Source organism: Balaenoptera physalus (assembly GCF_965194825.1).
Source record: "Balaenoptera physalus genome assembly, chromosome: 9".
Lineage (NCBI taxonomy): Eukaryota > Metazoa > Chordata > Mammalia > Artiodactyla > Balaenopteridae > Balaenoptera > Balaenoptera physalus.
This window is the reverse complement of record NC_138888.1, coordinates 1,505,778-1,532,466: the sequence shown is the minus strand read 5'-3', so window position 1 is coordinate 1,532,466 and position 26,689 is coordinate 1,505,778. Positions and strand designations below refer to the sequence as shown.

Here is a 26,689-nt window from a genome sequence, read left to right as displayed (position 1 = left end):
TCTTATTTTGACCAAAATTAATAAACCTAAATATAAAACAAACCCATCATTAGCTATCACCGTTGTTCCAACAGCAGAGAGCAGATACCCGATTTTATACATTTGGGCATCTCTGATGGGGATGGATACTAAAGCATTTGTAAGACTCTGTTGTGTCATGACTTAATTGGAAACATTTTCTCCTTTCGTAGTGGTAGGAAAAATAACAGCATGCTTCCTATTGACTATGTTTTCTATGTTCCAATATTTTATAGGTGGAAAATAAATTAGGAATGTAAACAATTACTGAAGAGTTATAAAATAACCTGACAAATTCTTAAAATGACAAAACAATTCTCTAAATCAATAAAGGACTAGAAACAGCCCCTGATGATCCCCATCACCAACACTAAATAAACAAAAAAATAAAATTTGAGGACATTCTTTTTTGGCTAAATCTTTTCAGGCATACTTTCGTGCTGACCAGCATTCCAAATGATGTTCTTCAAAAGCTCAAGCACTTAGAAACTCTCCCTTAATTAAACATTAAGCAGATGTTTAAGAGATTGTAATATTAGTTGCATTGTCTGATTAAAGCAGATTTCTTTAGTATCCTTGAACCTCCTTCTAGATAACAGATTCAATCTGAATAGTCAAGATTCTCTCCTAGTAAATCAAGATGTGTTTCCATGGAAATAGTTTCCATGGAAATATATATATATATATATATATATATATATATATATAGAGAGAGAGAGAGAGAGAGAGAGAGAGAGAGAGAGAGGTCTCCTGTGAAACCGAATGATGCACATCTTATGTTGAACATCTCATCACCAAGAACCCACGTCAAGCAGCTTACCATCTGTTTTCTTCTAGGAGTTTTAGGGTTTCAGGTTTTATCTTCAAGTCTTTAATCCATTTGGAGTTAATTTTTGTGGAAGGTGTAAGATAGGGGGTCAGAGTCATTCTTTTGCATGTGGCTGTCCAGGTTTCCCAACACCATTTGTTGAAGACACTGTCTTTTCCCCACTGTAGATTTTTAGATCCTTTGTCATAAATTAATTGACCATATATGCATAGGTTTATTTCTGGGCTCTTTATTCTGTTCCATTAATCTATGTGTCTGTTTTTATGCAATACCATACTGTTTTAATTACTATAGGTTTGTAATATAATTTGGAACCAAGATGTATGATGCCTCCAGCTTCATTCTTCTTTCTCAATATTGCTTTGGCTATTTGGGGTCTTTTATGGGTCTGTGCAGATTTTAGAATTGTTCTATTTCTGTGAAAAGTACCATTGGAATTTTGATAGGGATTGCATTGAATCTGTACATTGCTTTCGATAGTATGGACTTTTTAATTATATGAATTCTTCCAATCAATGAACATAAAATATCTTTCCACTTATTTGTATTTTCTTCAATTTCTTTCATTAATTGCTGTGGCTAAGACTTCCAGCACTGTGTTGAATAAAAGTGGTGAGAGTAGACATTTTTGTCTTGTTCCTGATCTTAGAGGGAAAGCTTTTGGTTTTTCACCATTGAGTATGATGTTAGCTGTGGGCTTGTCATATATGACCTTTACTATGTTGAAGTATGTTCCCTCTATACCCACTTTGTTGAGAGTTTTTATCATAAATGGGTGTTGAATTTGGTCAAAGCATTTTCTGCATCTATTGAGATGATCATATAATTTTTACCTTTCATTTTGTTAAAATGGTGTATCATGTTGATTGATTTATGGATGTTGAACCATCCTTGCATCCCTGGAATAAATCCCACTTGATCATGATGTATGATCATTTCAATGTATGGTTGAATTAGGTTTGCTAATATTTTGTTTTGGATTTTTGCATCTATGTTCATCAGGGATATTGGCCTGTAATTTCCTTTCCTGGTGGCATCCTTGTCTGGTTTCATATCAGGATGATGCTTGCCTGGTAAAATGAGTTTGGAAGTGTTCCCTCCTATTCTAATTTTTGGAAGAGTTTGATGAGGATTGGTATTAATTCTTCTCTGAACATTTGGTACAATTCACCAATGAAGTCAGCTGGTCCAGGACTTTTGTTTGCTGGGAAGTTTTTATTTACTGCTTAATTTCCCTTGCTAGTAAGATTTTCTATTTCTTCATGATTCAGCTTTTGTAGGTTGTATGTTTCTAGGAGTTTATCCATTTCTTCTAGGTTGTCCAATTTGGCATATCATTGATCATAGTAATCTCTTATGACCCTTTGTATTTCTAGGGTATCAGCTGTAACTTCTCTTTTATTTCTGATTTTATTTATTTGAGTGCTCTCTCTTTCCTCTTGGGGGGTCTAGCTAAAGGTTTGTCGATTTAGTTTAGCTTTTCAGAGAACCAGCTCTTAGTTTCGTCGACCTTTTCTATTGTCTTTTTAGTCCCTACTTCATTGATTTCTAGTCTCTCTTTGTTATTCCCTTCCTTCTACTAACTTTGGGTGGCTGCATTTTAATATTCAGCTTAGAGTGGGGGAGAGGAGGGTTTTAATGGAATACCACCCTGGCATGTGCACTAGGCTAAGGAAGGGTGAGGGGTTTCTGAAGGTAATTGAAAGGTTTCTTAATTGGAGTATCTTCTTACACTGCTTTCTGTTGGTATAGCTCATATCTGTGTGGTCCACAGGCCATGGAGTGTTTCTGGCGAGTCATATTTCTGTTGCCATTTAAAAACTTTTTCCTTCCCTCTAAAGGCAGGTCTCACAAAAAGAAAAGATGCCTCCATTGTGGTTAATAAGGAGGGAGACTCCAAAGGTAGTTTAAGTCATCTGAGTTAGGAGGAGTTCGGCTGCTATACATTTGACTAGCTCTGCATCTCTCCAGTCTCACATGCCCACCATCATTAGTCTTGGTAGTGATGGGCTCTTTAAATTATTATTACTTTAGCTCTGTAGCTGTTATATTCTATACATTTCATATACTAATAAAAGTGATTTCATGAATGGAAAGGCAAAAATCGCTTCTGGTTGTTCTGGATACAAACAGATTTCAAGGAGCCTATGCTGGCTCTTGGCAGCTGTGCCGTGTTTGACCTGATGGAAGGTTGGTTCCTTAGACTGGGTTTGTCTCTGGCAGCAGAAATACATCCTTTCAGAATGATGCAGTCGTGTCCTGTCAAATTTAGAGGGAACATGCTCACTGTAAAAGTAGCAATTTTGTACTTGGCTTTGCAAAACAGAACTTTCTTTGAAAACGTTAAACCTTACCTTGGAAAACACTGCAGTGGGATTGAAGCATCACCAGTGAATCAAAAACAACTGCAAAGTGCTTTTTTTACTTGTTTGGTGGTGGATCTGAAGTAATATGCCAAGCAGCGCCAGGCAGTGATGGCGTCTCTGTGGCTCAAAGGTGTGGACGGTGTGGAGGAAGGGTCCGGCACTGCAGGGTCCAGGCTGGGCTAGGGTCCTTCTCCTACCACTTACTACTCCTGTAAACCCGGGCTGGCCCTGTAATCTCCTTGGCCTTATTTTTATCATCTGTAATATATGGGCTTTGCTGAGTTTCCATCGAGTTAATTAGATGACTTGTATCAAACACCCAGCACATTCCAGTCTATTAAAAATTTCCATAAAGTGCCTGAAAAGTGTTGTCATAATACATATCATCAGGCATCGTGAGATGGCAGAAGAAATTTGTCCACATGATTTTACTGAGAACAGAGACAGATTCAAGTTATCTGTTACTTAAATGTCTACAAATAGGGACAAGAGGCTTGGGTCAGGCTAAGGGTCCACCCAGTCTGTGCCTTAACAGAACCTATCCCACTGACTTCGTCTCACCGTCACGGCGAAGGCCAGCTCCCTGAGCACTGTCTAACTGTGTCAGACCACAGTCAGCTCTGTCTGTCTGTGACCCCCTCCTTGGCACTCGGGTTTCTGGAGTTGGGGGGCTTGAGCTAAAAGCCCAGGACTGATGTGAGGGTCATGGGCTGAAGAGAGCAAACTTAAGGGAAGACAGAGCTCATCCAGGTGAAGAGGCAAAGAAGAGGCCGGAGAGTCCAGAAACCACCGGAAACTGCCAATTCTCTTGGACAGAGTTAAACTCTGGGGGTAATTCTGAGAGTTGACAGGACACACAGGGACACAGAGGGGACAATTATCCAGAATTTACCCAGGGGAAAGAGAGTGAACTTCAAAGACTCTTCTTGCCAGAGTTAAGCAGAAACTGGGAGAACATATTAATAAGTGATTGACGGTGATTGGTGGGTGGGGTGACATCCAGGGCACACACACTGGCCAGGGCTCGCTCATGCCCACTCAGCTGACCCTCAGGATGAGTGACTCCCAGGTAAGTTCTGTGAGACACCGAATCAGCAGGGACATTTGGTTAAAGATCTTATGCTTTGCCTATTGAGGTGGGAAAATGAGCTGACAAAAATTTTCTGGCCAAACACGAATTAGCCAGAAATAATAATTAAATTATATCATGCCTACAGCAAGAAAAAAAATCCTTTTGCAATTTTAGCATAGTAAAATAAATAAAACAGTAAGCCAGTATGCCTTATACAGCATTTTGCTGATGGCCTAAGAGGAAAAGTCAGTTCAGAAATGTGAGGATGGCTGGAGTAGTGGGTCATTAGTTTCTCTTTATCATAAGGTTCATCAGTGACAAAAATTTAAATTCTGAATCCATAATTCACAATTTAGAATGGGCCCTTATCTTCACATTTCCAAGAGAAGGGAACTTCTTCAACAGGCTTGTCTGTCCTGTAGGGACTGTTTGGAAAACATTGAGCTGATTATTTCCTGTCTTAATTTTGAACTAAGTGAATGTATTCTTTCTAACACTGCACCCATCTGGTATCCATGCCAGTAATAACTTTCTTGGAGACATAAGAATGACAGACAGACATAACTATTTCCCAGTGTTTTTAATAAATGTATTATTTTTCTCCGTAAAAATGGAAACTGCTTGTCTCCCAGCTCTACTTCCAGCTTCTCTCAGAAACTAGCACTTGGCATTCAGGACCCTGTGAGAACCTCCGGCCTGAACCAACAGTCTTTGGACATTACATTTCATTTATCTTTCTGGACTCCCTGAGGTTTTGTGGTTAATACGTGAGAGATGTGTTGAGATTCTTGAATAAAAAGCTAGAGAGCCACGGGGGTTTCTTTTGCCCCCTCCCCTGCTTCTCCCTACCTCAAAGGAGGTGCGGTAGAAAAGCCAGAATTGCAAGTTTTGGCATCTGGGGTCTGGTCCTGCCTTTGTTGCTCATGTGCTCTGACTAAGACATTTGCCCTCTTTTGCTTTGTTCTTCATCTTGAAGTTGTGAGGGTGAATGAATGAACATGCTTTCAGTCTTTTGACTTCTATAGAAAAGTGCACAATAGCAAATAAGTATTTCAGCTATCGGCTTGTAGTTCTCTCAGTAAAGTAGAAAGTAAAAACAAAATTTTTAGCAGCGAATGCTTTTAAAGGTTTCATATGCAAATTTTCCTCTTTGGATGATCTGAGAATTAGCCGTATGCAGTATTTACTTTGTAGTTTTACCTCGATTTTTTATTAACGTTTCCTACCAGCATTCCTTAGTTACTTCGCCATCTACAGCTGCTCTGCTCACCTGTTTCTCAGACCCAAGAGCAGTCCCAGTTTTATTATAATTTCCTTCTGAGCCCTCAAGCCAGGAGGAATGTGTTTAAGTACTTAATAGATTTTCTGGGCTCTGGAATTTGAAGGAGAATTCACAGAGCAGCCCTCTTTCAAGAGGAGATACTTTTCTTCCCCATCTTCCCATGGCTCTATGTGTGTCGCTTTCCTCCTGAAAATACCAAGACCTCTACCTCCCTCCCCCGTGTGGGACCCAGTGGTTGGAACAGCCCCGCCTTTGTCTCAACAGCCAGGCCCCAAATCTGCTGATACAGCCCTGCCCACCCCCCAACTCATTGCCAAAGCTTCGGATTAAACATGGGGTTAAAAAATGCGATTTGGATTTTCTGTTTTGTTCTTTTTCTCAGTGCCCCTGACAAGTCAATCGAAGCATTGTTCTTGAAAATCTTCACCCCTTTGGTTTTCTGTGTGAGCTAGAATTAGGGCTTTTTCCTGTAAAGCTGTAAGCCAAGGAGAAACTATTTCAGCAATGTTGTCTGCAATGGATACTGTCCACAGTGCAAAATTCTCTTGGTTTCCCACCAGTCTCCACCGACGAGTCTGCAACCTCTGCACCCCCTGTGCTTGCTTCATAAACACCTGAAACGCTTTAAAAGCAGCCACATTCCCGCCAGCCACACTTGCCCCAGGTCACTGCTACGTGCAAGTCAGACCCGAGATCTCTAGGTCCCCTAAAAGCCCCCGAGTGGATTCACCTGCAAAAACATGCTGTAGGTGCGCCACACTCCTTGAATCTTCTGGACGGTGTTGCGTGTGGTGCTGACAGCTGCCCTTACTGGAGAGCCAGCTAATCAATCAGCAAGTTTGACAGGCGACATTCTGGGCTGGACGAGGTAGCATTAGAGCCCAGAGTTCCAGGAGACCCAAGGATGGTTGGGGACTGACCTAGGCTTCGAGTTAACTCTGTGGGATGAAGCGGCCACTAGAGCCGGTCTTGCGCGGACCGGGTCAGGGCCCTGGGATGGGAGGAGGGCGACGCGCGTCTTGTGGTCGTGCCGGGAGCTCTCCCAGGGCGCGCGCGCGTTGGCGTGGGCACGCGTGTGCGTGTCCGCGTGTGTGCATTTGCGTGCGTGTGTGCACGCGTGTGCGCGCGTGCAGGGAAGGAGGCAGGCACACGCAGCACCCACGGGATAGAGCACAGCCCTGGTGGCCCCCTCTCCATCTCCTGCTCCCGCAGGCCCGCGCCGGGGCGGCCCCTCGGCAGAGCGGGCGTCCGAGCCCAGCGAGCGGGGCGCGGCGGCGGGCGCGGGAGGTGGGGCTGGGGGGGGGGAGGGAGGGCGGAGGGCGGGCAGGCGGGCGGGAGGAGGAACCGGGAAGCTCGGCAGTTATTTGACAGGAGCCAGGGAAGCCGCAGAGGACGCGGAGGACCGCCGGGTGCCGGGAGGGCAGCTGGTTGAGTCCGGGCCGCCCGGAGCGCTGGGGAAGAGGACCCCGAGCAGCCCCTCCGCCGGCTCCCCGGCCGCCGCGCCAGCGCGCAGGGCGCGGCCGCAGCTCCGAGCGCCGCCCTCGCCCTCGGGGGCCGAGAGCCCCGCCGGCCCCGCGCCCGGTCACCATGCTGCTCCCCCGGCTCTGCTGGCTGCCGCTGCTCGCGGGGCTGCTCCCGCCGGCGCCCGCGCAGAAGTTCTCGGCGCTCACGGTGAGTCCCGGCCCCGGGGACCTGGCGGTGGCGCCGTGCCGCCTCCTGCCCGGGTCCGGCGGGGTCCCCACGGTCCCCTCCGGCCAAAGCGCCCAGGCGCGGGGAGCAGGTGACCCTCGGGGAGGTGGCGCCTCCTTCCGCCCGCGCGGCCGGAGCAGGTGGGGCCTGGGCGGGTCGGCGGCGTGCGCGCGCGGGGCTGCTGGGGTCCCCCCGGCACGGGCGGACGGGCCGGGGGTGCTTTCGGGGGTCCCGTGCCGCCCCAGCCACGGGGGGTTCGCAGGGCCGCGCGCGGAAACGAGGTCTGGGGACGAGGGCGTCGCCCGGCGGACTGTCCGAGGGCGGCCCCGGCGGGGCCTCGGCGCCCACCCGGCACGGTGTGTCCCGGGCTCGGCTCTCGGCGCGCGGCCGCGCGGACCGCGTGGCGCTTGCCTGGCGAGGGGGCCCTGCTCGTGGGCCCCGCAAGCTTTGCCTGACCCTCCCGGAGACCCTCCCTACGTGCACTTGGAGGAAGCAGATGACACGACAAGTGAAATTGTTTTCCTTCCTCTAAGCAGGCAGAAATTGGGGGCCCCCGGGGGCTCCGCGTCCTGCGCTCCCCGGCGCCGGGGCCCCCGCGCCGGGTGTACCGAGCACCAGGGTCACCGCACCGACCGCGGCGGCTTTTGCTTTCTTAGCTGCGACTTTTCGGCGGGGCCCGGCCGCCCGGCGCGCAGTGCCAAGCGCGGAGCTCCGCGCAGAGGCCGAGCCAAGCCGCCGGCCGCCGGCCGGTCCCGGGTGTCCCAGCCCCCGGCTTGGGCAGACCTCGTGGGCTTGCAGTGTTTGCAAACCCATAATTAATGCAATCTGCAGAAATGAAAACATTCCACTTAAATGTGTTTTTGAACAAGTGCTTGAGAAAACACGAAGGGAGAGAGAACACCTCTGGTGGGGAGATGCTTTTAAGTGGCCGGGGACTCGTCCTGAAGGCGTTTATTGTATCGAAAATACCGACGGGTGAGATGGGCCGTAGTCGGGTTCTGCTTTTCAGCAAAGCTCAAGCAGTCCCCGGAGCCTCTTTTTTTTTTTTTTTCCTTTCGAGCAGTACCAGGAGGGAGTTAGTGAGTTCACGGTTCATACCTAAAATTCTTCTGAGGTCCCTGCCTTGTGTCTCACAAATGACTTGTAGATTAGAAACTGTTAACTGGAGCTTGAAGGAGGTTTTCACACGCTCAGCTTTCCCTGTAGAGCCTTTATCTCCGCAGAGGGGCGGTGGAACAAGGCTTGCTCTATGTATCCCTGTGTCTATCCATCTAGACACACATAGGCGCGTAGACGCCCTCCCCCGCCATAGCGCATCCAAGGCCGCAGAGAAACTGAGACCAAGTCTCAAAATGAGACCCCACGTTTCTTCCAGAGCTGAAGCAGCAGGTTATGTATGGTGGCCACAGATTTTCTGAAAGTGCCCAGAGTACAGGTCATCTGGCTGCTCCCCTCAGGGAACCTCCTGGGTTGGAAAAGCAGAATAGGGCGTTAGTTATGGGAATAACTGAAATCTCTACAAATTTTCTTCTTTTTTCTCCCCTCCACTCTTCTTAGTTAAGCGTTTACTTTAAGCCCCTCGTCCTTTGCCTTCCCAAGGCTGCTGTCAGGAGTTCCCGGTGGCAGTGATGCCAGCTACAGGTGGGATTCTTGTGCGGAAATGGTACCTATGTGGCCCCCTTTGACTGTACTTCCCGAGGAAACTTTTTGCCTTAAAACTGCTTTTGCAAATAAAGCGCTGTGCTGCTTTTGCGCCCAGGAGAAAAGCTTAAAGCCACAACATATTTTGGCAAACTCTCCCCCCTCCCATCTAAGGCATCAAGAAGTTTTGCTGATGGGCCGTGAGGGAATGTCGGAGGTGCTGGGTTTTTCTCTGGTGCTCATCTCTTTTCAGATCGTTTCCCAGTATTTGGGGGTCTCTTGTTTCCAGAGCAATGGCTTTCTCTCTGCAGGATTTACATCTGATCTTTAATAAATCAGAGAGACAGCGCCCGTCCCTGGGAGCCTGGGAGTGATCACTAGGCGTCTTCTGGATGTGTGACCCTAGGCAAGTTACTCAGCTTTCTTAATTTTCAGTGTTCTTATCTGTAAAGTGGGGATAAAGCAATCCCCTCTGTTTAGCACGCTGCTGGGATTAAAGATAAGGCTTTTAGTATACGTACCCGGCATGTGTCTGTTCTGTAATTCACCTTGTTTCTGATGGCAGCCGTGGCGTTGGTCCCGATGCCATGGTTTTCACAGGTGGCTGTGTCATTTAGGTGTGGGGACACTGGCCTCACGGTGGTTCTGTCTGTCAGGGATGTGTGTGTAGAGCATTGGGCTTTTCCCTGGGTGAGTATGAGCTTTACAGAGGTGGATGGTGTCGGCGTGGACGGGCAAGTGAGAAAACTCGCCTGTCTGCCCCCTTCTGTCCCACCTTTTCTTCTCACGTAGAGACAGGAAGATGCACCGCCTCTGGGGGTTAGGAGCTTGTCGCTGGCTTCCCTGGATGACGCCTTTGTCTTCCTCTCCCCATAGTGAACGGTCTTGGTTTGGGGGACAGTGTTGCCAGAATGTGTCGGTGGGTTTGATCACCTCTGCTACTTGCTGTTTAAGACTAAGAGAATCTGCTTTGCTTGATAATTATCTTTGTTTTTCCCACCTAAGTTATTCTTCAGAAATGGCACCTCTGTGTGTTTTCCTGGGACTTTTTGAGGGTTTGCATAATCGCCTGGTCATCCACGAGCCCCGTGTTGTTTCCAATCAGCAGATGGTGTTGTGAAGTGTATCGACCCTTCCCGAATCTTGGGTCCCCCTCTATTTCTTCCTTCTTCTTCTAAGGCCAGGTCATGTCCATTTTTCATGAGAATGGCTGACTTTTAAAAAAATTTGTGCTCATGGCTGAGACTAGGGAATAACTTCCAGTATAAGTCGTCTGGTTACACATCATTATATTCCTCAGAGATGATCACAGTTCATACTCCATCATAGGTGCAGTTATACGGATTTTGACAGACAGCCAGTAAACCCGGACCTGGGTGTTTTCTTCCGGGGTGTGAGGCGCAGTATGCCCCGTGACCCCTTCCCCAGAGTGTCTGGGGGGAGCAAGTGGATTGATTTTAGAGCTGCCTGAGGGGAATTCTGCCCACACTTAGAACGCAGAGGCCTATGGCCTCCCTTCTCACGTGGCTTCTGGCCACCCGTGAGGATGCTTCCCCGGTTCGTGTCCACTACCTGAGCTTTCTTTGCTCCAAGGGCACCTTGTGTGTGTTTTCTCGTGGATCTCCCAGCAGCCTAACCAGCAAGGCTCTGCCGTATCCGTATTCCAGAGGCCCTGTTGGAGCCCCGGACACTGCCGTGATCCAGATGCTTAGAAGTTCAACCCGAGGTTGTTTTTCTTCCCTAGGCAGGGCGGAGGGCTTCCCTGCACTGTTAGCTGGGTCTCCTCTGAGAATGGTCCAGCTCGACCCTGCCCCTTCCCTCCCAGCCTGGCTGGCCTCCAGCACACGGTGAGGGCAAAGGACTTGTCGGTCGGGGAGACGTGTACCGACAGAGTTGAAGTGGCTGTTTTCCACCCCTGTGCGTATTTGTTTGCTTTGAAAGAGAAGGAAGGAGTTGGGAAGGCAGGATTTGCTCACACAGCCGTGTGACAGTGTGTCATTACTGGCACAAGAGGGTCGAATGTTAATGATGCTGGGATGTTGGCGAACCCCTCCAGCTCCAGGGCGACTGTGGACCGTCCTGCTGATGCTGTTCTCACTCACTGCCCAGGCTCTCCGGGAATGATTATGGTTTCTTTCTTCTCCCACTGCAAATGCTCTGAGTACATTTGCTGCTCTGGGAAGGCTGCGTTTCATTCATCAGCAGAAGACGGACCACGGAGGTGGTTAAGGAAAAGGAAACTAAACATCATCAAAATTTTCCAACCTAGAAGCCCATTTACATGGCGACTAAAAACCCAAACATCTGGAGGAGTAACTTTAATTTTGACTTGAAATCAAGACCATAAATAAAACTATAAGCAACTTCAGGCTATAACAGGATTGTGCAGTAAATGGGCATTGATCTAACCAACACAGGTTGCAATGGTTCAGAACAGAGCAGATTTCTAAGTAATTCTATATCAAAATAAGCCTTCCTGAGAGTCTAGGAATTTAGAATGAGGCTGTTATTAAGATTGGCAGTGGAACACTGGCGTAGGGGGCAAGGGTAACGTTTCATATTTTTGAATTTTAAAAGGTACACTATTCCACACATACAAGTCATAGAGTGATGAACTTCCAGGTAGATTTTGGAATTGGAGAAGAAAAATTAAGAAATAATTTTCTGAGTTCATTTATAGGAAACTAGAACTGTCACCTTTATGTTTCCCCAGTTGATGGTGTTGGTCATGGCACAAGGTGTCCCTATTAATATTTGTACATCTCTAGAGCTTAAATAACACTTAATATATTGAATATTTAACTGAAGCCCCAGAGAGGAAAGGTTTCAGAAAATGAAATCCTAGTTTCATATGGGCTAAGAAGAAATTATTCTAAAAGTGATAATCATAGGCATTCTTAGGTGGTTTTGTAGTCCCAGGCTGAAAATCAAAGAGCAAAGATGTGTAATAAGACACAAATAAATAGAACCCAGTAAAATGGTAACTCACATTTATATTGTCATGATTGAAAAACAAGAAATTATAACTGGAAACTTGTACTAGCTGTCCAGATTTAATCAGAATTTTCAACATGGAGGCCCTCTCAGAACGTCTAGTAACACTATAATTATATTCAGATTTTTATTATGTATGGCATAATGTGGGATATTAACCAATTAAACTGGCAGTTAAGTGAAGGTGAAATGTCAGTACAGTAAGTGAACTTTTTCTTCCTTCAACACATATCTTCCCCCTTTTTACTTTCTTCTTCTCCCTGGTCATCTTTTTTCTTTATCTTTTATGCCTCTGCCCAAATTACAATTAACCCCCTTTGCTTCTCCTATGACCATTAATGCTACTATTTCTATTTTAGCACTAGCTGAGATCCATAAGAGGTTCTCTAGTTTCTTCCCGTCATACTCTTTCCCCTAAAAGCATCCGTAGGCCCCTTTGCCGCGCTCTGTCCTGGGGCTGGCTCGTGGCAGTGGGTAGGCCACTGCAGTCACTTTACCCCCAGCATCATGTTACCGGCCCTGTCCATCAGCAAGCCCATGCCAATGGCAGACTTTTAAAATGTTTTTGTCGGGGGTAAGCCAACTCTTACCATTTGAGGTTGCTGGCAAAGAGTCTTCCAATAATAATGAAGTCGCAGAAAGCATGACGAGTTTAGATGCACACGGTCATCTGTGGTGTGTTTGATCCCTGGTCCAGAACACTTTAGGATGCATGGCAGAATCTATTAGGCCCATTTCATTTGGGATGTTCTCACATCTGTTGGGTTTTAGTCACTGCTGAAAGAACAAGTTCATCACTTTGTGAGCCCCAAAATGCTCTAATCTATAGGTTGACCTTGCCCAAGGTGGGTTGTTTTGTGTATTTATCTTTGACTCCGTTCAGTATAATCAAGGCTCCAGGGGCAAATGGGTCCAGCCTACCTACGAGATGACAGCATGGCAGACACGGGATTTCCTTCTTGGCACTAAGAAAATCTGTCTCATTTCCCATGGCTTTGCCCGCCCTGGTCAGGTCCCATCCCAGCCCCTAGCGGACTGAAAAAGACAGACCCTTCCCTAGCCCAGGCCACGGTGGCTCGTGAGGTGGGGCGTCGGGGCCTGGGAAGAAGGTGGCACTGGCTCTTGTCTGATCCAGACGTGAGTGCTGACTGCTGGGCAGTGGACCCCTTACCCCTGCCAGGGAGCTACAGTTCTCCGTTTCAATGAAAAGTGCATAAGAAATGTTTTTTTATTACTCTGAGGAATGATGAAAAGTACATTGCCCAGTGGGAAGACTGATGATTTTAATTTGTTAGGGCACCTTTTCAGTTGAGGACGGTGAGATTGGTGGTTACCATGGTTACCTCTGGCGTGGCTGACCAGTCTCACGGCAACTCTGAGCGTGTCAGGTGTTGTCGCTCTGGTGCGTTACTCACGACTGAACCCTAGTGTTGAGGTTTTTACAGGTAATTGCTCGTTTCTCCCTTTCTTTGCTCATATCTAACCGCTTTTGGGGCCCATCTTCATCCTCAGAAGAACCTAGCGTAGACTTGCCTTTTCCTCCTTGTATCTGGGTAACCGTTTCTGGTTACTCACGTAGCTAACTCAGGCACAGGTTCATTTCTCTTCACGTGAACTCCATCCACATAACTGCACTTTCCTTGCGCTACGATAATTTTTCTTATAACGTTGAGAAAAACAGACAAATGCAAAGAAACATCACAGAGCCACTCTGGGTCACTTCCTCAGTTTCGGACGTCACTGTGGGGTCCTTCCCTACATTACACAACAGATGCACATAAAGAGACGTCATAAGATACAGTCATGCCATTGATAAACACTCAAGTATGGAGCAGAGAGTACAAAATAAAAATAAAATAATTCCGTTTATGCTTATCATTTTAAAAACAATTCAAGAGATCTGAATGAAGGTATCTAGCAGAATTTAGCGCATTGTCTGTTTTCAGTTGTCTATTCATTCCGCAGAGGACTTGGGTCTGTGTCATCAAGAATTAAAAAAAAAAATTTAAAAACTTGACCTTTGAAAGACAAGTGACTGTCCTGCGGTTTTGTGGTGGCTGCAGGCTTAAGACGGCCGAGTGAGTGGCATTTGGGAATTTCATGGCCAGGTTTGGGGTCAGGGTTCTGGGCGCCCGGTGCCCTTCCTGTGACGCGACATCAGCTTTATACAGCAGGAGATACATGTGAAGGTTTCCCTCACTCCTTCTCAGAGATCAGCCACTTAAAGTGTTCACTGCCCCTGTTTTAAGAGACTGTCAGCTTCTTCACAGGGAAGTGGCCGAGTCAGGGGCAGCCAGACGGAGCCCACTCTCTGTCACGTCCACCAGTGGTCAGGGCTCTGCTCTCAGGGCCAGGCCCGTCTGTGCCAGAGGGGCAGGAGCTGTCGGCCAGGCCACTGTGGCTCTTGCGTTGCACGTGCTTGTGTCAGAGGAGGAGGAGAGGAAGGTCCCTTTGTCCCGTGGCACCAAACTGACCGTGACATCAGGGCCCTCGCCAAGGAAAGTCTAGGCGAGGGAGACCTTTGTCTTTGGTAAACAGATACGTGGAAAGTTTTAAACATTAAAAAGAGAGATAATGCGAAATTCTGGTGCCCTGCGCTAATGCCGTTGACGATGGAATAAAATCTGTCATCAGGCGGGTTCTCTTTGGACCTGGGTACACTGGAGGACCTTGCTTTTAATGCAGGCTGAGAATCATATAATCTTTAAAATTGTCGTCCAGTGATGAATCAGAAGTTCACAGCATCTGCTTTCCTTGAGCCACGTGTTTAGGTATTTAAGGGAGATCACGAGGTCTCTGAAGCCCAGATGCCCTCCGTGACTCTTCTGTATCTTCCCGTCCGGACCCTTTCCTCCCAGGCCCGGTTCTGTCTTCCCGTGTTGGAGGGACTCTGAAAGTGAGGTGCGTTACGGACATCAGTGGCCCCACGTTCACCTGCTCCCACTTCCCACCCTCCCTTCTAAGGCATCCCCGCGGGTTCCCCCTCTGCTTTCTGAACCAAGCTCCGTTCTGAGCTCTGGTTGGTCCACACCCTTTGACGAGCCCTCAGGACCAGACACAAGATCTCAACAGGGGAGCATGGCCTTGCTTGATGACACTGGGGTGTGGTTGGCCCACTTGCCCAAATCACTTTCTGAATTTGAGGTTCTGTTAAGCCAGTTCCACGCCCCCCCCGCGCCCCCCCCCGCACTGTTTATTTGAATTTTTTGAACCCTTAAGTGGTGTATACGTTATTCCTGTTAAAACTAGATTTGCATCCTGACCCCATTACCAGGTCGGAACTAGCCCCTCAGGCTCACATAAATCTGCTAAGCGCTTCTCCACCTTCCTGTAAACGGGTTGGCCTGGGGACATTGAGGGATGGGCTGGGACTCACTCCCAGGAGATGAGACCCAGGGCCTTTTCTCTCTCTGCTGCATTGATTCCCTGCACCAGGAAATATCCCCAGGGGATTTGGGTATGTGCCCCCGCCCCCCCTCCCCCGAAAGAATCAGTGACTTAAAAATCATCAAACAGTAACTTGGACTCCCAAGTACGCCTCCTGTGACTCTTACTCTGTCCCGGTATTGGCACTTTGTGAAGGAAGGTGTTGGACCCGCTGCGAGTACTCAGGCAGCGCTGGTCTCCACCGCACAGGGCTGCCGTCTCCTGGGCACACGGACTTGCTCTCCCAGCACCGGCGTGGGAACATCCCGCACGCGGACCGAAACTTCAGTGTAACGCAGTAAACGGTCTTTACAGCCTGCACTTTCCTCTCGTAAAGTAGAGCCGGTTTCCGGTGCTGGTAACAGCCCTGCCAAGCCGCCCTGTTCCTTTCGTGGGTGCGTGTGTTTTAAATTTTTGCAAACCCCTCAGGGTAAGGAAAGTGAGTAAGAGCTCTGACCTGAACGTACACGTCGGCTAAGCTGCAGCTTTGCAGGATCCACACATGATGGGCTCGTGCTCATCAGGTCTTCATTCTTCAGAGGTTTATCTTTTGGAGGGAGTTGCCAAAGCGAGATCTTTCTTTTCACTCGGAGATATAATCCAGGTGGAGTCACGAATCCCTTTCTCTGTGCCCTTGGCATCTCTCCGCCGTTTACAGCCGGCTTGGGACGCAGGTGCGGCTCCGGGGGAAGCGCCTCTTGCTGCCGTTCCCTCGCCGGCCACACGGGGGCGCCCGAGAGCAGCCTGCTCCGCCGGGGCGGGGGGGCAGGGGTCCGCGAGTGGGCTCGGGCTCCACCGCCCGCAAAGCTTCTGCCACTTGACGACTCGGGTCGCCACTTAGCCTGGGTTCAGGCGCCATGTTCAACTTTCCAGTTTTAGAGGTTTGACTCATGATGCAGGGACACTAAATTAGAGAATTAACAACTAAGGAACGTTTTTATTTGAGGTTTCTAGCAACTTTCTTTGGAAGTCTGGGATATGCAGGTTAAATTCAGGGCGATTACTCAGATACCAGGTAAGAGTGCTGTGTACCCGGGGCAGGAGTTTAGCTTTAATAAATGAAGCCAGGAGAGATGCCCCAGTGGGCTGTCTGCTGGGCCCGGCTGCCGGCAGATGCACTTCCCTTTCTGCTGCAAGATCTGGTCACTTAGTGAACGGATTTTATTTAAAGCAGTGGCTTCCCTTACTTGTAGGCTAAATTAATATTGTACTTCAGCGTTCTTCGGGGATGGACGTTCTCAAACATGTCCATTTTATGATGGATTTTAACCCGAAAGAACATTAACTGCAGAAAATCAACAGTCTGTGCTAAGGCTTTCAAAGCCTTTCTTCCAGCCGAGCCTTTTCCCAATAAAATCTGCAGACTCCCTTTGTTGGGGGAAGGCTCCGGGGAGGTGCGCCCCGGCCCTGCTTCCCTCAGACACCTTCTTACTGACCTTTGGCCAGAAATCATTTACATTTCTTTGCATCCAAAGATTTGAAGGTGGTTTAAAAAGTCCTAATTGGCCCCATTCAAATTCTCACCAAGGTTCCCTTCCCCTTGCCTCCTTTTGGCTGCCGTTTTCTTCCCTTGTTCTTTTTTTACATGACAGAGGAAGGCCAGCCTCACCGCCTGCAGCGGTGGCTGCAGGTCGTCCCGCAGACTGATGTCTAAAGGTTGGGCGGAGGGGCCACGCCCGTGTTCTGAGGTCCCTTGGCTGCTGTGACCTCTTCAGAACCTGGTGCTTATTTCCAGGCTCAGCCCGGCCTCGCCGTGGTCCCCGTGTCTATGAGGGGGACTCGGGGAGCCGGCAGGTGACGCTGGGTCCCAGAGGCTTCCTGGGGCTCCAGGGGGCCTGGACGCCCGGCGTCGCCCCTCTGCCCCCAGATGGCAGCACGGTGGCATGGACACACCCCGGACGCTCTGTCCTGTCCCTGAGTGTGGAATCCTCCGTGTGGGTGCACGTGCAGTGTCCCCCGAGTGCTAAGGTCAGGAAGTGGGCTGTGGGCTTAGGCCTGGGGAGGGGCCCCCTCAGGCCTTTCTTCCTGGGGGCTGTTGCCACGTCAGCCCTGGTGCTCTTCTTATTCAACCCCCTAATTTAACAAAAAAGGGTACAAGAATTTCATTGGCCAAGAATGGTAGAGAGTTCGTTAATCTCTCTGTCCCTCCTTCTCTGTGTGTCTCTCTCTCTGTCTTTGTCTCTCTCCAGCCCTCGGGCTTTCTGCAGTCTTGCCCCGTGTGCACGTGGTCACTCCCAGCCGGCCTCGCCCTTCGTCCGCGCCGTGACCCTGCCAGGCCGCCTCCTGCCCACACCAGGGAGCTCGGGTCTCCGGTCAGGGCAGGGAGGACAGAGAGGCCCGAGGACTGGGGCTCAGTGAAGTGAAAGGTCTGAGAAAATATGTAAATTAACCCAGAACTTGACTCAAAGCCAAATTCTAACTTTTTAAAAAAAATTACAAATGGTGTTTTTTTTCACTTTTTCTTCTTTAATACTACTTTCTGGGTTTTCCGGTTTCACTGAGCGCTCAAAACAGCCCTCTGTACCTTTGCAGCAGTGAGATCCAAGCTCTTAGGACGCAGCGTCCCTCACTGTGTCGGAATTCCCAAGGTAGAGCAGGGGACGGGTTGGAGGTCTGCCGGCGGGGCGCCCAGCTGTGCCTGAGGTCGGGTGCAGGTAACTGCCACATCCTTCAGCCCAGCGCTCCATCAGTTTGCTTTTGGGATTCCCTTAATGCACATCCTGGGGAATGGAGGGGCTTTGATGGAGAAAAGGTAAACAAGAGCGCTGTGAAATGTGTAAGTAAAATCGTACGGCACTCGGGCTGTGTCTGGACGTGCTCGGAGGAGCGATGGACCTGACCTCTCAGCTGGGTGCCCGTCGCTGGCAAACAGGTCACTGCCCAGCGTCACGCGTCCTTTTGTCCAGCAGACGCAGCAGTGGACAAGGGTTGGGGCCAGTGTCCAGATGTCACTGTCGGAAATGTGGCTCTCAGCTGAGCCCTGAGGGTCTGGGAGGCAGCCAGGGGGGTGGGAGGGGGCTGGGAGCATCCCGTGCAGAGGACCACCCATCAGACAGGTGGGGGCCTCATTCGGGGCCCTGGAGGGATGCAGGGGGTGAGGGGAGCATGAAGGGCCCCGAGGAGGAGGGCTGGGCAGCCAAGAGGAGCCTTGCAGGGTGTCAGAGCAGAGGTGCAGGCAGGCTCCTGGAGCGGCCCTGATGCTGGGCGGGGGGGCAGGCTGGTGGTGCAGGTGTGATGCTGGGCGAGGAGGCCCTCGGCCTTTCCAGCTGTTCCGCTGACTCGTCTTTACTGCAAGGCCATGTTCTCTCCTCCACCCACACCCCGGACGGGAACGGGGCAGCTGACTTGGGGCTGGTATACGAGTTTTCCTTAAAAGGTGAAAGAAGTACACGGCGAACCTTGTGCCAAGTGGCAGTCTCCCCCAGAAGGAACAGCAGTGCCGGGCGCCTGTCGGCACCGGAAGGTCCGAGGGGCGTCCCTCCAAGCGGAGGCACCGAGGGCGGTGGCCGTGCTTCCTCCCCCTGACGTCCTGCCTTGTGCTGACCGCCGTCGGGTTGGCCTCGTTTGAATTGGCAGCAAAGCCAGGCAGCCTGGTGCCAGATCAAGGTGAGATGGGAGAGAAGCCTCAGCACCTTTTCAGGACGGTGCCTTGGAATCTGGGGCGACAGGTGCAGTCGACCAGAGGAAGGGTGAGGCTTCCTGGGAGAAGAGCAGAGATTAGGTCCCCTGAGAGTGGCGGGCACGCCTGGGCCCTGGGGAGGGGCTGGTGAGAAGCAGAGGGGGCTTTAACAGCCCACGTGGGGACCAGGCAGGAGGTCATCACGAAGTCGAGTTAACGAGCATCGTCTTCATAGTTCTGCCTGCGAGACGTGCGCTCAGGGAAATAAAAGTGAGACTAAGGCAACAGGAATTGTAAGAAGACCCAACCAGGGGCACGATGACACACGTGAATGTAATGTGGCTGTTTTTCCACGTCGTGCTGGAATGTTTTCATCTGGGCAAACGGTACGAAATTCGGAAGGGCGGTGCCCCTCCTGGACCTCCTCGGTCTCCTGAGATCCCCCCCGTCACTCAGCCCCGCTTGCGAGCTGTTGTAACCTGGGCTCTCCCGTGGGGTGTCGAGTGGGGTAGATGCTTAAACACTTTGAACCACAGCGTGCGAGGCTTCGGGTTAACTGCATCCCAGGAACCAAAACCTCAGAGCAAAGGCAGCCACTGCGTGGCCGCCGCCTCCACGGCCTGTCTTTCAGGGAAGCCGCGTCCTGGGTGAGCCTGGAGGGCTGGGGACTGACAGGCAGTGACAGTGGCTCTCCTGTGGGACTCGCTAAATGACAGTGACTCGTTCCCTGTGTTTGCCTCTGAATTGTAAAGTGACCCGGAGACACCGTTCGTAGAGACGCAGGATGCTGGATTCCAGTCTCACATATGTGGTTGAAATCATCCTCTCACAGCACTGAGGTGGCCGAGGACACGACGTCTCCCAGCCGCCTCTGAGAGCCCTGCGGGACGGGGGTGGGATGGCAGTCTGGCCTCTGCTCCCGGAGCCCGAATCCCCTCGGGGTCTTGCTGGGACTCCGTCTGGACAGTAGGCCCGGCGGAGGGAAGGCGCTGGCTTTTCCAGAAGCTTTGCTTTTCCAGAAGCTCTCTCCTTCTCTTCCCTTTAGTCTAAGGGGAGCATCCCTGATCTGTTTCGTCTCTCATTGTAGCTGTTCCTGGCTCCCTGGCCTCGGGTTTGCCGTCCTTCTCTGATGGACACTGTAGGTCCTGTCATGAGACACACTCAGATGTGGGATTTAGGACAACTTGGGCCTCTAGGACTTGTTTGGAAAAGACTGGAGGGACCTTGTGATGATGAAATCCTGCAGGTGTGGCCCAAAGGCAAGGGCGTGGCGGCTCTGGTGCAGGAGGACGGCTCGCTGCGGCCCCGTCTCTGGTCCTCGGAGGTGACTAGTGGTCATGGCGGGACTCAGCCGGCCTCCCCGGGGGGCGCTGGTCTCACGGTGCCCACCCATCCTGGGGCTCTGGGGCTCTGGGGCCACCGCTCTGGTTGTGATTCCTGGATTTGCGGATCCTGGAGGGTTGGGTGAGCCACGGGCTCAGCCTCCTGTGCTGCAGGAGGCGGACTGCCCTCTTCTGTCACCACGTGGGTGACCCAGGCTGCCCTGGTCACCTTGTCCCCCCCGGGGCTCTGGCGGAGAGTCCGGCTCCCGGGAGGGAAGCAAGGCCCCGGGCTGGACCAGCCCCCCCAGGAGCCCTCCCCCCGCCTGGCTCTTCTCGGCCTGGAGGTGCCACGTGCCGTCCCTTCTGCTGCAGCCTCGCCCGACGCCTACAGTCAGCCTGCGTTTTGTGGGGCTTTGCTCGCTTCTGCCCCGCGCTCTCCACAAACACCAGCTCTTTCTCCAGGAGGCCTTCCTGACCCTGTGGTCGGTCGACAGGCCAACTCCACGTGGAGGAGCGGAAAGCTAGGGGGTCTTCAGCTATGTGTATCATTACTGCCCTTCTCCTCTTATAACTAAGAGCTAATTTGTTGGGTGCAGCTTGGAGATCCGCACGATGCAGCGGTTTAACTTAGGGAGCTTGTGAAGGGCTCCCGCTGCTGTGGTTGGTAGCGTGGAGATCAGGGTGGAGGTGACGTTTCCCGCGTCCAGGGCCTCGTTCTCAGTGACCCCCCCCCGCCCCCCCGTGCTGACTCCTGCCCCTCCGGTCCCCATGCAGTGGGCGCTCAGTTCTTCCCATTTTGCAGATGAGGAACTTGGGACACGGATGATTAAGTGAAGGGCCGCCTGGGCCGGGTTAGCTCCCGGCACGAGGGAGGGCTCACGTAGGCGGTTGCTCTCGGCTCAGGTTCTGTGTGAGTGAGGCACTCAGGCCGGAGGCTTGAGCCTGGCCGGCCACGGCCACAGTGTTTGTGGTTGATTCCGCTGGGTCCTCGGACGAGGACGCTGGGTCATGGGTGGGAAGCTGGCTGCGGCGTCTGCAGGGAACGTTCCCCAAAGGGATCCTTGGAAGGTAAGTTCTGGGAATTAGTCACATGTCGGGCGACCCCAGGGAGGGCCGTGGGCGCCGTGGACCTGTGGCTGGGCCCTGGGTCGGGGTGTTTGCCTAGGGGGTGTCCTGGCGGGAGCAGCCCTGAGTCAGGGTGGGGCTTTCCCGGGACGTTCTTCCCTGTCCTTTCGTTTCCTGGCGTCTGAGTCACACGTAGCTTTCAAATAGCAGGTGTTTGGCTTTTATTGTCCTGATTGATCCATGTTTCTCTCACTGAGATTTTAAACTCTTCAGAGACCCTTTGAAGATACCTTTTAATTAATTGCAAATAAGATAAAATTCACTCTGATTTACTGATAGCACAGAAGATTTTCTCAGGTGCACTTAACTTGCCTCAAACTTACAAGGCTACACCCATGCGATGCCTGCTTGAGACACGTACAGTGAAAAACCCTAGGACTCCTCAAATGGAATAACCCCTGAACTCCAGCCCCCCCAAGCAGTTTCTTAGGAAGGAATGATGGGATCTCCTTCTCAGGAGACTGGGGAATCAGAGGGAGCTTTTGGGGATCTGTTCATCAGCCCCTTCATTTTATAAGGAGAACCCTGAGCCCCCGACGGTGGGGGGCAGCCAGGTGTACAGCCCAGGTGTTTGAACTCTGCTTCACCCGATTTCTGACACCCGCCTCTGCTGGCTGCACGTTTAAAGTGAAATTTAATGCCAGATTTTAACAGAAATGATTTTAGCATCTAAATCTTCCTCGTGTCTTACATTCATTATTATGAACAACTGATTATGGTGGCAACTTGGTAATAGACAACGACACTACTGTTTAAAGCTAAAAGATGCAAAATATTGTGAATGTCATTGTGGCTTTTCTTCGGCTGAAACGTTGGTTACGTGACAAAGTAGTGACCTGTGCCCTGAGGACGTGAGGAGGGGCTGGAGGAGCCCCTCGGACCCTGGTTCCAACTCTACGAGTCCTGCACGTGTCCCCAAGATGCCTTACGCGGTGTGTGGTGGAAAGGATAAGGAAAACCTAACTGCATCCCCGATGGTGTTGAGCCCACTGTGAATTTCAAAGAATTTCTTGTAAGATCTTAGGCACTTTTTAGAGAAGACCTAAAAACAAGGTATGCAGGATAACTTTCAGGTGTCTCCCCTTCACTGGAAGCAAAGTAAGGTTTAATCTGGTGGCTTTTCATTTGGCTGTTGTGCTCCGTGTCTAATGCTTTCTTTCGATATTTAGTAAGAACCTGATGTTGAGTTTCAGTGCAATTGAAAGCATTTTGGATGTTCACTAAAATCTTTGCTGTAGTAGCACCTTTAATGCAGTAGAATCTGCACCTTTAATTCCACAAAATCCATCTTTACATGGAGACCTACGGTTCTCATCGTTAAATTGGGTAAATTAGCAAAGAATAGACACGCCCAATGGGAAGCTAGGCAAGAGGTGTTGGAAACACGCCCCCTCCCATGACATTGACCCTCCGCATGTGTATAGGATGCTCAGGCCGTCCTGCTGTTTTCCAGGTGCTGGTACTTGAAGCTGTGATGTTCCAGGTCCAGGACGTGATAGGCGTTGAGATGACACATTGGTTTCTCAGCAAGGTGGTCCCACTGGCCACCACCCACCCTGCTTTCTCTCCCCTCGGCACGGCTTCCCTTACAGACGGTCCTATGGCAGGTTTTGTGCAGTTGACCAAGAGGCCTGAGCTGTGCCCTGCCCACACCCACTAATCCTCTGATCTCCCCCCTTCACTGTAGGCACTTCTCTGTTGCCTGAGTGACACGGGTCCCCAGAGCCCATCAGGGTAGCCTGCTTCTTGGGTAACGTAGGGATCCAGTGCCCTGAAGTGTAATGAAGTTAGTGCTGACCGACCTGTGATAGGTTGTCCTCGGGGAAGCTTGGCTTTGCTATGAGTCATGAACGCACTGGTGTCTGCGGATTGAACGGTCCTTCCTCTGCGAGGTGCGGCTCCTCTGTCCCAGGCCCTGCCCAGGCGGCCTTGGTTTGAAGGTTTGGGGCTCCTCAAGCTCTCCGCCAGGACAGTGGGCCCTGTCCTCCCTCCCAGCAGGTCCCTCGTGGCCCAGGCCTCGTCTGCCCCGTCCAGACATGGTGCTGGACACGCATGAGGCTCCCACTGGGGCTCTGACGACCGACTCCAGTGCCCACCAGGGACGGTAGGGAGGAGGAGTGGACGGTGGGCTCAGAGGACATGGGAGGAAAAGCTCGGCCGAGGAGGCGCCAGTGTGGGCCATGACCTGAGCTCAGGGGCTTCCCGGTTGTCTTGTCCGCTCAGGCTGTGGTGTCCTGACACTGTGAGGGACCAAGAGCAGGAAGTACCCTTGGAGAAGGGCCAGGTGGGTGATGGGGAAGTAGGAGAAACTGATACTCCTGCAGTAGCCAGATTCAAACGACGTCGTTGTAGGTTACCTGTAATACTAAAAAGCCGTCAGGTACAAAGGTCCCCGTGTTCATTTGAGGGCGCTCTTTGAGTCCCATTCCTGCAGAAGGCAGACGTGGGCCCCCAGGGACATGTGCTTCTGAGTCCTTGTGTCCTCAGGGGTCACCACCGCCCTCCCCGTCTACCCAGGCCTCAGGTTCTCTGCCCTTAAGATACTCCACTGACCCAAACCAGAAAACAGAAAATATCAAAATGCAGGGGGAAATGATCTGCATAATATTAAATAATGTGCCCCTTTTCTCCCCCTGTGTTTGCCGTAAGGATGATCTCATTTTAGCGCGTGGAAACGTTCGTTGTGAAGACGTCAAAGCTGAGGGTGCTTGCCGTTCTCGGCAGAATGAAACAGGGTCAGTAGTTGAGGTGGCGGTCTGTTGACCGTTCTGCATTCTAGCACACAGGAAGAGTGTTCCCTAGTGATCTAAAGGGAAGAGGCATGATTTCGAGTGGTTTGAGAGGTTGCTAAAATCCGGTAGCTTGATTTTTCCATTTGATGCATGTGGACGGTGGAAGGCATTTGCTATCAGAACATGAAGGAACGTGAGGGCTTGGGAAGGAATGTGGCCCCAGAAGGAGGTAAATCTGATGAAATGAAGTGAGGTGTCTGGACACGGATGAAGAAGATTAATGTCCTTCTGGATAATATCCTGCACTCCGGGAAAGCACCAACCTGAAAAGTTTTGTCTTTCCTAACACTTCTCAGAGGACCTCAGGACATGGGGCAGAGGGCCAGGTGGGGCTCCAGGGCGTGTGCTCAGATGGCATCACCAGAGGGGGTGGCATGAGGGTGGGGAAGGAGACTTCCCATGGTGGAGCCGGTGAAACAGAGCTGGGATTGGGTTCTGCTGGGCGTCAGTTTATCCCTGGTATTTAAAATCTGCTTCCACGTTGATAACAGCTCTGGAAGCTGGCCCTGCAGTAATTCCTTCCTAGACAATTAACTGTCATATGTCCAAAATCCACCCACAGGGCCGCTGTCCAGGGCCCTCTGGGTGTAGTATTGTCATTGTGGAGCAATAGACAGGTTCTGCAAGAAGGAAACCAACACTTGGGGATGATTAGCACGTGACTGGCTCAGACATAATCAGTTCTGTGACTCTTCCATTCCCGTTGCTTTCTAACCTACCCATTCCATGTAAGGCTCAGAAACCCAAGTGTCAGATACCAGTGGCATGATGTACCCACCAGCCACAAGTAGACGGGCCTGCAGACATCCTGTATCCAATGTGTAACAGACTGTTACACATTGTTGAACTTGTAAGTAGTCATATTTTGCAGGTTTCCAGATTTCCCTCAGGACTGTACCAGTCAACTTTATTCTACCATCATAGAAAAGGTATCTCTGGGATAACTTTGTATTAAAGAAAATCGTTTGGGAAAAGAATGAAGAGCATAAAAGTACCAGAGAGTGAAATTCCAGATAAGCTCCCCAGAAGCCTGAAGTCCCTTCAGGCTAATCCCAAGATGGATTAGCTGCCGTCCTGTGGTCGGGTCTCCAGGACACCAAGGGTGCCGTGGTCTGCATAGACGAGTTGAGGGACCAGTGTTCTGAGGAGGGCGAGGGCTCCACAGCCCACAGGAAAGCCCAGCCCAAAGGGTGGGCTGCTTATTTCTGGAAGATGCCCTCCCCATCACTGCATGTATCAGCACTAATCGCCCCCCATCACGGGAAGGGAACCGACCAGCTTCCCAGTGTCTTGCCGCTTCATTTATTGTGCAAAAAAGTAAGCTATTTGCCAAAGCTTCAACACACTCATTCTTTTCTTTTTTTAATAAAAATGATTTTCCCCATGGGTTTAAATGCTTTTTACTCAGGAAAAAGCAGGCATAAATCCGGCAGCTCTCACTTTCTGGAGCCTTTTTTAAAAAATTCTTTTGGTTCCAGACCGAAGGCCAGCTTGCTCTTAACTTCTGGACACTTCTGAGTCCCCCCAGATGTGCTGGGCTCCGCGTGGAGAGATGTGCTCCAGTTGTCAAGGTTCAGATGCTGCTGGGCCGTCAGCTGAAAGAGGGTTTGTGGTCAGTGCCCCCTGGGGCAGAGGGTCACTCGGCTGCTGGTGGACCGGTGACCTCGTGGCTTTGTGAGCTTTAAAAACCGCACTCGTTTCTCACCTCGAGTTCTTTGTTCAAAGGACGCGTTTTGTGAAGCCTGATATGAAATGAGATGAAGTTGGGGTCCTTGGGAAAGTGGGGTGCCCCCCGAAGCCAGCGGCCTGGGCTGAATTCGGGGCCTGTGTTGTTCGAGGGGAGGGGCTGAAAGGACCTCTGGGCAGCGTTGTAAGGAAGGGTGGACGTGACCGTGGCTGGGTCACCACCTGCTGGATCTGTGGACCAGGAGGCCGCTTTTCTCATTCAGAGTCAGGGAACCAAAGTCTGGAGGAGAAAGCATGTTTTTCGGGTCCTGTGCACACGCCCTGTGTGTGCTCCAGCCTTTGTCCCAAGGATGTACTCTTCACCCCTGGATGCGGGCGCACGTGCCCTGTTCACCCCTGTGTGGGTGAGGCTCCCACAATCCCCTGCGGCTGCAGCCTTCCGTCCTGAGCCAAAGCTGCAAACCGAATAGAACTTGCGTCTCGTCCGCGTGCGTCTCATGGCAGCTGAACTGGGCCCAGCACGCCTTGTTGTGAACAGTTGTGTTTCACTTTCAGATGCGCCCCTCCTGAGTTTATTCAGACCTTGCCTGTGCACCAAGGATGCTTTTCCTTTTGATCTGCTGAGCATGGTGTTATTCTTATTTAGACTTTTCTTAAATTCAACGTGACGCCTGTTATGTGAAAGGATTTACTGTGTGTGTAATGAAACTACAGCAAAAAGTTGTAAGCTAGTCTATGTTTCTGAGGAAGCACCAATAATTATGTTTTTTTTTGTTTAATGGATGCATTTCATTAGTAATTATTCCTGAAAACCACTCCAGGAAGCTG

The 26,689-nt window shown here is 50.7% G+C and overlaps 1 protein-coding gene across 5 annotated transcripts in view; it reads left to right on the top strand.

Moving 5' to 3' along the window:
- Positions 1 to 6,893: 6,893 nt before the first annotated feature.
- Positions 6,894 to 26,689, top strand: part of SMOC2 (SPARC related modular calcium binding 2) — a 156,994-nt gene continuing 137,198 nt past the window's right edge. For all 5 annotated transcript variants that reach the window (XM_082475833.1, XM_082475832.1, XM_082475831.1 and 2 more), the window contains exon 1: positions 6,894 to 7,238. In XM_082475833.1, coding sequence (XP_082331959.1) covers positions 7,155 to 7,238 — 84 coding nt within the window. In that variant the 5' untranslated portion in view covers positions 6,894 to 7,154. The remainder of the gene's footprint in view (positions 7,239 to 26,689) is intronic.